This window comes from Meles meles, chromosome 11 (genome assembly GCF_922984935.1).
Source record: "Meles meles chromosome 11, mMelMel3.1 paternal haplotype, whole genome shotgun sequence".
NCBI lineage: Eukaryota > Metazoa > Chordata > Mammalia > Carnivora > Mustelidae > Meles > Meles meles.
In genome coordinates, this window is record NC_060076.1 from 37,772,478 (window position 1) to 37,783,046 (window position 10,569).

Sequence of the window (10,569 nt, forward strand, 5' to 3'; positions counted from 1 at the left end):
TTCTGTAATCTGTATTCTATTCCTACTCTTGAACTAATACTGTATTTTCTGAGGCCACTTATGACTTCCTTATTTCTAAGTACTGTATTTATCTTCTGGGACTCATCTGGTTTTTTGACACTGTTGTTAATTACTGGGAACTCCTTAAGGATGGGACTTTTTTTCTGTTTATCTTTATGACCCCCCAGGCTTGCCACTGATAAATATATGAAGGAAATACTGTGTATAGGGGTAAGGAGAGAAGGGAGGCAGAATGCCCCCTGGTCAGGCTCCTCCTCACCCTGTGGAGGGAGTACTTTTTCCACAGATACTTCCCTACATAATACAGGCCCCAACCTGTGTGATGCCAGGGCTGCAGCTGTGGGCAAGTCACTTCCAGGGCATAATGTCCATGATTGTGTGGTGTGGGCCTTAAGGAACCTCTATCAATACCTTTATAACTAGCACAGATATATTGCTTAATATGTACTATAAAGTGCTCATAGCTATTGACTTATTTTAGCCTCATGAGAACCTTTCACGTAGGTATTAATATTATCCCATTTTACAGATAAGGAAACAGAAGCTCAGATTACACAGCTAGTAAATGGAGGGGACAAGATTTATTTTTAAAAAAATGGGTTGGGGTGCCTGGGTGGCTCAGTGGGTTAAAGCCTCTGCCTTCAGCTCAGGGTCCTGATCATGATCCCAGGTCATGATCCCAGGGTGCTGGGATCGAGCCCCACATCGGGCTCTCTGCTCAGCTGGGAGCCTGCTTCCTCCTCTCTCTCTGCCTACTTGTGATCTCTGTCTATCAAATAAGTAAATAAAATCTTTAAAAAAAATAAATTTTAAAAAATGGGTTGATGAATTGAATTTGTCGAAGCTGATGATAAGTACCCAGGATCTCACTACATTATTTTCTCTACTTTTGTGTAAGTTTAGTAAGTTCATAATAAAACATTTTTAAAGGATCAGATTGGATTAAATCAATGGATTTTTAAAAAGATTTTATTTTTAAGTAATGTCTACACTCAGCGTGGGGCTCAAACTCATAACCCCAAGATCAAGAATCACTCGCTCTACCGACTGACCCAGCCAGGCACCTCAAATCAATGGATTTTTATTTTGTTGTTATTGTCATAGTTGCAACAAAACCCTTTCTCCAACCAAAATTTTATAGAAAAATTGGTGTATAAGTGAAATAAAAGAGGATCTCCAGTCTCACTACTATTGCTTCCCTCTTGCACTCAGCCCCTTCCAAGGCACAGGGTTCAGGGAACACAGTTTAATGAAAATCACTGGACCAGACCAACTCCAAGGATTCTTCTAGCACTTTTGCCTTCGTCTAATTATATTGGCTTTGACTGGCCATTAGCCTATATATCCTGTCCCAGAAACACTGCGACTGGGTTATTAATCATTTCTGCAGTCTGTGGAGAATTTGTTTGAAGGGTTGCAGAAACATGGGTTGCTGTTAGAGATGCATTTCAATGTCTGCCTCTACTGAGTGTTTAATAATCTTGCTAATCCCCACTCTAGTTCCCGGATCTAGCTAACTCCTGTCAGATGTCCTTGGGGGACATTTTAAATTCTCCCTGATTTCTTGGAGCCAGACGTTTCCCCTCTGCTTGGATTCTCTCTGATACTTAACATTCATGAATATTTCACATTTAACCTGATTACATTTCCATGCAATGGTCATGGTGCATTGACTGTGTCTCTCAGGGAAGACATACAGGAAGCCCACAGTAAAGACTTGAATTTTTAGGCACAGTGCCAGAGATCTTTGTTTTTGCCATTAAGATGGTCTTCTATCATGGACAGTGACAGCGGAGATGCTGAATGGTGGGCTTTGCATGGACCTTCTCAAGCCTGGGACTCTGCACCCTGGCTTATGACCCACAGAAACTGTCAGTTTCTGTCAGGGATCAAAAGCCACCAAGGCCTGCCCAGTGGCATTGAGGACCAAATATGGGTCCTTGTGACCAGAATTGCTTAACAGCTTCCCAGCCCCCACTCAGACCCTATTCTTCCTGCATAGTTTCCGTCTCATGTTACCATTTCCACCCAGTACCTCCAGACTGAGAAGCAACTCTGATGAACTCATCTGTGCAGAGGAGGGAAGGGTTAGCCCCAAATGCCTGAGGAGCTCTTGTGTTTACAATTGCCCCCAGGGAAAAGACAGTGAGGCTTACATGGATGGATGAGGTGGAGGGTTCTAGAGAAGATGCATGATTGGGAAGGCCATAGATTTAGAAGTCACCATGGTAAAAATGTTATTCTAAACTATAGGAGACATCAGGGCTCCCCAAGGAGAGAGGTGGGCTGAGGGCCAGAACCTGCTGAAGACACAAAGGGCTGTGGGAGGAGTAAAAAATGATGGTTAAAGAGGTAACATGAGCCAAGGATTACAGTGTCCTCAAAGCCAGAAGAGGAAACCATATCCAAATGGATATGGTATGTGTGACATCTGAGAAATGCTACAGAAAAAGTAATGTGACTAACGAAATTGGAAAGGTGCCAGTGCTTCCCTGGTAGGATCCTACAGGCATGTTTATGGGCATTACCCTCTGAGAAGTCATCCCTCAAGCTGCTTTGGGAGTGAGTCCTACCTGTGGCCAAAGGGGAAAGCCAGACCCCAGCTGTCAGGTCTTAATGTGCCCCACAGGTAGCACCTCACGGCTGTTTTGGCCACAGAGAGTCATGTAAGGGCCTAGGTCTGCATGGGACAAATGCTATCTGTTAGGAGTCTCTCGGAAGGAACTGAGACAAGGAGGCAGAGAATAAAGGATTGGAGAGGACTGCAGCATTGGAAACTGCCCAAGATGCACTGGGGCACTGCAGCACCCCACTTGTTCTGAGACCTGCCCCCTACAGTCCCAGCCAAGGGGTATGGTTCAGAGCTGAGGACAGGGGCCCAGGTTCTGCCCTCAGGAACCCACAAACCACTGTGGCAACAGAGCCAACCCAGGGTCTTGTACTCTGGATGGCCTGGAGGAACACAGGCAAGGCCAGGATTTCCCTCCAAATATTATAGACTTTTCCCTTTCCCCTTAATGGCAAGCATGTTTTCATCCTCACTGCTTCATTCTAAAGGAACAGAAGCCACTAAAATGATTTTATGTCCTTCCCTTGCTGGGTCACTCAGATCCCTGACCTGACACTATGGGGCCAACTCTGAAGCATTCTATGAGTCTGTCTGCTGTCTGCACCCCCAGAGGCAGAACAGACATAGCCTTGAGTCTACTCTGCAGTTCTCAGAGCTTCGGTTTACCATTCTTTAATCCTAGGCAGATGCCTAGAGTGGTCATACCCGTGTCAGTGCTTGGTCATCAGTTTCTCAGGGAGAATGTGCATGACTCCAGCTCCTTCCAACTGACTACAGTAAGGTGGACCAGGGCCCTGGGCCTTGTAGCAGAGGCTTGGAGTATTTTGGAGGAAACAGTGATGCCTGATCACTGAGTAGCACAGGACTAACTGGTCCCCAGGTGACTTGCCATTATTCATGTTCTCACCTACCAACCTTTCAGGTGACACTCTTTAGGATTCATCTGTGAAATGAAGAAATTCTCATGAGAACTCTTTTGTCCATTGGCTATAGTCTTGAAGTCTGGTCTGGCTTGGCCAGTTAGTTCTCTGGATCCAGTGAAAGCACCCGTCCAGTGCTAGGGGAAACAGAAGGAGAACCCTGTCTTAGGGAGCATCTACTCTGACCTTAATTCAGACTTAAACTCACAGGAACCTAGAATGGCCTTTCCAAACAAGTATATAGGAAGGCCCCTGAGGAACAGGGCAACTTGGGAGGTTGGACAAGGAGATCCTATGTGTTTAAGGAATCACACAGTAGGCTTTCTAGGGGGAGGCTGGCTCACACAGGTCTTTGAAGACAGACACCCAGGTGAGTGCAAGTGGGGCTGAGATCTGCAGCTCTTTTACCCAGTTCAGAGTCTTCTTCCAGCATGTATGGGTCTACCCTTCTGCCTTTGAGTGGCCTGTATACTGCCAGGAGCAGAGTGTCCCCAGATGACTGGCAGGAAGACCAGCTTCAGGACTGAGAGCTCCTCCATATATTCACCACCCTAATAACTTTCTGTCTCTGCTTTCTCCTCATAGGACCCAGCCGCCGCCTCCATCTCAGACGGGGACTGTGACGCCCGGGAGGGTGAGTCAGTAGCCATGAATTACAAACCATCCCCGCTCCAAGTGAAGCTGGGTGAGTGTGTCTGGGGGGTGAGGGAGATGTGGGGAGTGGACAAGGTGCTCTGGGCTGGGTCTGCAATGAGGTGGCACAAATAAACCAACCCAGAGTAGATGATTGCAAGATGCAAGCCACCAAGTCATTGGCACTGCCAGACACCTTATCTCCTGCAAGGCAAAAAGGGAAGTTACAGTTCTCCGCAGGACCCAAAGCTCTAGGAAGCATCTCTGAGGCCAAGAAGAGTCCAGGTATTCCAGGGGATAGCTTCAGGGATAAAACCATGGAACCCCAGAGAGAGGGTTGGAAGTCCCATCCAAACACTGGGCCAGGCTTGGAGGAAACTGCCTTAGAGGTAGGTGTCAGTTATTCTGTTTGAGGGGCAGAAAGGATCCCAAAACCTAGAAGCCGAGATCCTCTCCATATTCCTTCCTCACCCATCTAAAGATCTCAGGGCCTGCTTGGCTCCTGTTTTGAGGAGCTTTCCCTTGGTTTTTTAGCAAGCCCAAATATCTCCCCACCCCCTTTCCAGGGACACCTTTCCTTTGGGGGGTTATTTCATGTCCATTCCAAAGTCAGTCGGAAGCCGCGTGCTTCTTTAAAGCCACTTGGCTCCCAACCACTGCCCACAGCTCCCACAGCTGCTCTTCTCACTTCACCCTCTGCCAGACATTGCCCTTCTCCCTTCAGGGGTCAAAATTTCACTCACCAAAGGCTGCCGCATATACCAGACTTACTAAATTTTGGTTTCGTGAAGAATTACAGCACAGTGCATCCAGGAAACAGTTTACAATTAAATATAACTCATGACTGTCCTTCAAAACTCCTCTGCCATCCCTGCGACCCTCTTGGCCATTTTCTCCTCAGACTCTGACTGCCCACTAAATACTAGACCCCTCCTCTTCAGAACCTTTTTCCATCTGTTGTAAAACCTTTTCCTTCTGTAGCTGCTGGAGCTCCTCTTCACAGAGTCCTATTCTTTTATTCAGTTTTTCTGTTTGTTTGTTTGTTTTCTTTTCTTGTGGTGTGTGTGTGGGGGGGGGGGGGTTTGTTTTGTTTTGTTTCGTGTTTATCTTGCTTCTCTCATTCCAGACCACATCCAGGGATCTCCTCAGGCTGTTTTTCTAAACAAGAGAGCAGTTCTCTCAGTGGATTTGTTCATCTTCCCAAGACACCAGACTCGAACTACAGCCAGTTTTATTTGTTATTGTTTAACAATACAAGTATTTTAACAAGTATAACTTTCTATTCCTCCCTCTACCATATTCTCCTCCCCAGGGATAATCATTTTAAGCTTTTCTTAGTTTTTCTTGTTTTATTTTATATTTTAGCATAAGGGGTATCATACTGTACACATTTTCTGAAACTTTGTTTTTGTTTTTGTTTTCCATTTAATGCCTTGGAGCCCTGGCAATGTCAGTTTATAAAGAATGACTTCACACTTTTAAATGGTTGCATAGTAGTCCATAGTTTGGTTTTGCCAGTTTATTGTTTGCATTTTTTTCACTATTTCAAACAATTCCAATATGCTTTTGAAATAACGCTTTTTTCCCTCCCTGTTATATTACCACCAAAGCTCCTCCTGAAAACTCAGAACCTTGTCCCAGTTGCAACCAAGGAAAATCACCACTGGGAACTTTCAGGCAAATTGCACCCCCTAGAGTCTTAGAATGGTAATGGCAGCTGCTGCCCCCTGGAAAGAAGCTGGGAAAAAACTGGAGTTAGAGGACGAGCAGTGGCAAAGACAGAGGGTCAGAGACTGAGAGATGAGAAACTAAGAGACATGGAGGTCAGGGGAAATTTCAGAGTCACAGTAGCTGGAAAGTCCCATTCCATCCTGCCTTTCTGGAGCTAGTGGTTATTTTATGAAAGCTTTCCCCTAGCATCCATCTCCACCCAGCAGTCCCTTTTTCCACACCTGGGCTTAAGATGAGTAGGAAAGGGGAGGCAGGCCGCCTCCAGAGCCCAGGAGGCTACTTGCTACTGGTAACACTGCCACATACCAGACAGTGGGTCACCTGGTAGCCAGCCCCACAGATCTGGTGTGACTCTAGAGCCTTGGAGAACTCAAAGGCTAGCACAGGTGTAGCAGCTCCCCAGCCTCTTGCTCTTTACCCTGCCAGCCCCATTCTTCCCCTCCCACACCACAACTTCAGTAGCTCCTTTGGCTTCTGCATTAATCCTAAGTTCCTTTGTCTAGCATTCAAGGCCTTCAAGCTCTGAGTCTGTAACCGGAGGGAGCCCCCAACCCCTTAACACAGGACCTAAGACATAACGGTGAATGGTAAATAAATAAATGACTGAATAAACATATCCTATTTGTCCAATATTTGACCTCCCTCCAGCTTCACCCCTCCATCCCATCTGGATCCATACTTATTTTTGCTTACTTATAAATGTATTTTTGTATATGCTGTCCCTCCTTCCTAGAATCCCCTCCTCTCTCCAGCTCACAGTATCACATCCAAGGAGCCCTGACTTCTCCATCCTTCTGCTTCCTCACTCCTTCCCCAGCGTTTCTCTGGAATCAAGTATACACTAACTGCCCCCCATAGGAGTACAGCTTCTGGAAGACAAGAGTCATCCTCTTCCTATTGCCTCTTACTATCTGCCTCAGGTTGTGCAGGACCAAGTACTGTCTCCACCAAGAACCAGGGCGATCCTGGAATCCCTGCCTCGGTTCCTAGAGAAGCAAGGGGTTTCACAGCGGAGGCCCAGCCCAGTCAGTCCTGAGCAGTAAGGTAGGGTGGCCCTGGGAGCAGGACACAGCTTCCTTCCCATGTTCTCCTGCAGAGAAGCAGCGGGAGCTGGCCCGGAAGGGCTCCCTGAAGAATGGCAGCATGGGTAGCCCCGTCAACCAGCAACCCAAGAAGAACAATGTCATGGCCCGGACAAGGTAGAGGTCCCCCTACCCCACCCAGACCCTGCCAGTCAACATCTATTTCTGCTGGTCCTATGCCTCTCCTTCTTCCCTCCCTCCTCAGGCCCAGCTCCTTTGTGAGAGGAGAGTCTCAACAGAATCCAAGGGGCAGGGGGAAGTGGTGGGTCAGGGCCCAATCCAGTTCCTCACCAGGCTATGTGCTCCAGTTGCCAATCCAATCCCCTAAATTTTCTACCCAGGCTTGTCGTCCCCAATAAAGGCTACTCCTCGCTTGACCAGAGCCCAGATGAGAAGCCACTGGTAGCCCTTGACACGGACAGGTGTGTACAGGGATGCTGGGGCAGCCGGGCAAGCCACAGGAATCTTTATGAATGTATAAGTGGGCTGTATGAGCCACACCTGCTATATTGCCAGAATTGGGATGTGGGGTGTTCCTCAGACAGCCAGGAGCTCTCCAAGGATAAATCCCCCGGGAATGGAATTTTTTTAATCTGGCAGTAGGAAAGGAGCAGAGAGAGGAAAACGGGACTGGCACAGTCTGATGCTGTCCTGAGACGGCTGATGCAATCGCTGCCCCTTGACTGGGCCCTGATGCAATGTCCAACATCCTGCTCCTTCTAAGGGAGGAGTCCTACTGCTGGCAACACACCTGAACTTGAACTTTGGGGACACCCAACAAGTCAGAGGGATTTGAGCCTAGAAAAGAGGTGAGCAGAATCAGGGTGAGGAATGTAACAGGTGTTTAGAAGGTTACAGGGGGCAGTTCATTTAGAAGGGCAGGGCTAGAGGAGCTGGGCATTTGCACAGCAGGCACAATCTTTTATTTAGATCTGCTGTTTACTTGGAAGTGTGGGGGAGGGGAGGTATGGACTGATGGGTGAGGTACAGGGAGTTTTCCATTTAATATCAGGGAATCACTTTTCTGTCTTTTTTCTTCCACCATCAGCGATGACGACTTTGATATGTCCAGATATTCCTCCTCTGGCTACTCCTCTGCGGAGGTGAGGCCCCACTCTTTAGGACTCTAGATGTACCTGAGCAGGACCACCTCCATCCAGGAAAAGGGGTGGGGCACCAAATCACACCCTGAGAGGAGCAATGGGCAAAGCGAGGTGGAGCCCTGTAGGGACTGGACATAATGAGGTAGGGCCTGGGATGGAACAGTGTTGGAAAGAACACAGAGGCTGTCAGACAGCAGAGGCTGCCTCAAGTATAGGGAACCCAGTTTTAGGGGTGAGGCTTGAGCTCATGGTTAAAACAAGGCTCCTAAAGAGAATGGAGTATGAAATCCAGGCGACACTCTATGGGGCGAGGCCTGAAATAGGGACCAGCCTAACAGCGGCAGAAGTTGCCCTTAGAATGGGATGCCCTCTGTAGAGAGGTGAGGCCTCAGGGATGTACCTGTAAAGAAGTGAGGCCAGAACTGAGGCTGGGGCCTAAGAAGAGGGAGAGCTTGGCCTTTCAGTAACCCGTGATCGGACTGATGGCCTGGGGATGCCACCTGGCTGTGGGTGGTACCTCTGGATTGCCCTGAGCCTGACCTCCCTCCCCTTTGTCTACAGCAGATCAACCAAGATTTGAACATCCAGCTGCTGAAGGACGGCTACCGGTTAGACGAGATACCTGATGACGAGGACCTGGACCTCATCCCCCCCAAGTCTGTGAACCCCACCTGCATGTGCTGCCAGGCCACGTCCTCCACTGCCTGCCACATTCAGTAGTGGGTGGGGCCATTGCGGCCGCCTGGGGCAAGGCCCCCGTGGGCCAGGTCGGACAGGGCAGGGGCCAACCCCTCCCCAGCTTGTCCACCTGCCCCTGGCCCCCGTGCCCCCTACAGCCGCCAACCTCGTAACAGTCATTGCTTCCTCCTATGGTAGGACGTGTACCTCTGTGTGTTCATGGAGCCGGAGAAACCAAAACCGGGTCTTTCTCCATCCCGGGGGCTGAGGAGCGGCGGGGGCTGTTTGTTCAGTTACTTGGGGGACCATGCCCAGCACCCTGCCCCCCTCCCCGAAGCTGCTGTCCAGGGGGGAGAGGAAGGACTAGACAGCAGGGAGACCAACACTAATGAGTGGGGTAGGGATCACAAAGTCAGGGGCTTGGCCTCACCCCAGCAAAGCCATGAGCCCCCAGCCCCAGCCTGACAAGGAAAGGGGCTGGGAGGGAGAAAGAGCCAGGGCAGTGGGAGCAGGGCCCAGCACCTCAGAGCCCCCTCCACATGCCTCCTGCCGGCCCATATAACTATTTGTTTCCCCCTCCTCTTCAGATGGGAAGCCTGGCAAAGCTGCCCAGTGGGATACTGCCCCCCGCATAGAATCACTGCCTTCTTCCTCTTCTTTGCCCCCTTCACCCCCTTCCTTGCTCTCTGGGTTGTGGGGAAGGGTAAGGTGGGCCTTGCAGACAGACCAGTTTGGGGTGATATGATCTGTCCTCACCCACCCCCAACCAATGCATCTATTTCTCTGCCAGCTCCTCCCACCCCCCACACTTCTGTTCATTGGTCTCCATCCCAGGTTGGAAGCAGGAGGTAGGGCTGACCTTGAAAGCCCCATTCCCATCTCTCTCCAGCCCAAGATCCCAGACACCACTTCACCACAAGAATCTTCAAGGAGGCAAGCTTAGGAGAAAACAGTGGTAGCATGTGCATGGTAGGGAGAACTTGGTGGAATGTGTGTGTATGTGTGTGTGAGGCTGTCAGGGTGTGTGTCTATGTTTGTGTGTTGGGCCTGTCTCTCCAGGTGTCTGTTTCTTCATGGACGTGCGTGTCCATGGTGGGAAAGTGACTGTGTGGTCTTTTAGTGACATGAGGTTGCTCAGCAGTGGGCTGCGAGCCCTGGCCTGGGAGTCAAAAGCTTGGGTTGTGGCCCTCGTGCTAGCACTCTCTCCATGATCTCAACAAGCACTTGTGTTCTCTGGGCTTCAATTTCCTCAAATGTAAAATGAGCAGGGTCTGAAATTACTTTTAAGGTCTTTTCAAACGAAGGAATTTCTTCATACGAATTTCTGTGGAGGTGTGTAGGCAGGTCTCCGTGTGTCTGAATACACCTGTGGGGCTTCCTGAGTTCTGTTTCTATGTGGAAAGGAAAGGGGAAGTTCCTAAGGGACCTGTGTGTGTTTGGGATCTATTTGGGAATACATGTGTATTCCACGAACATGTGTGGGGAGGGGAGTATATGTTGTGTGTGTAGCTCTGTGCGGCATCTGGGAGTCAGAGTGCGTGTGCTGCTGCTGCTGCTGGGGCGGGGAGTGGGGAGGACAGAAAAGCTGAGGATAAAAATCAGAGGGAGGAGGTGACCAAGCCCCCCACCCCTGAACTAGGCAATAGAGACCTGCCCCCATGTGAAGAAACACAAAAGCACAGAGCGCCTAAGACTGCTCAGGTCTTAGACCTCACAAACCCCATATCCCAGGACCAGGGTGTACACTCCCCATTCCTCCATGCTGACAGTCCACACACGCTGGCGTATCCACTCATATATACCACTCATATCCACTCATATATACCACTCAT

General features: G+C 49.3%; 1 protein-coding gene across 4 annotated transcripts in view; it reads left to right on the forward strand.

Annotated features, from left to right (window-relative positions):
* The window catches only part of FAM219A (family with sequence similarity 219 member A), a 52,597-nt gene extending 42,035 nt beyond the window's left edge, over positions 1-10,562 (forward strand). The window contains exons 2-6 of one of the 4 annotated variants that reach the window (XM_046022481.1): positions 4,096-4,195; positions 6,971-7,073; positions 7,298-7,378; positions 8,005-8,059; positions 8,621-10,562. In XM_046022481.1, the coding sequence (XP_045878437.1) occupies positions 4,096-4,195; positions 6,971-7,073; positions 7,298-7,378; positions 8,005-8,059; positions 8,621-8,779 (498 nt within the window). In that variant the 3' untranslated portion in view covers positions 8,780-10,562. The remainder of the gene's footprint in view (positions 1-4,095; positions 4,196-6,970; positions 7,074-7,297; positions 7,379-8,004; positions 8,060-8,620) is intronic. The other 3 variants (XM_046022482.1, XM_046022483.1, XM_046022484.1) reach the window with 3 other exon arrangements.
* The last annotated feature ends 7 nt before the right edge of the window (positions 10,563-10,569 follow it).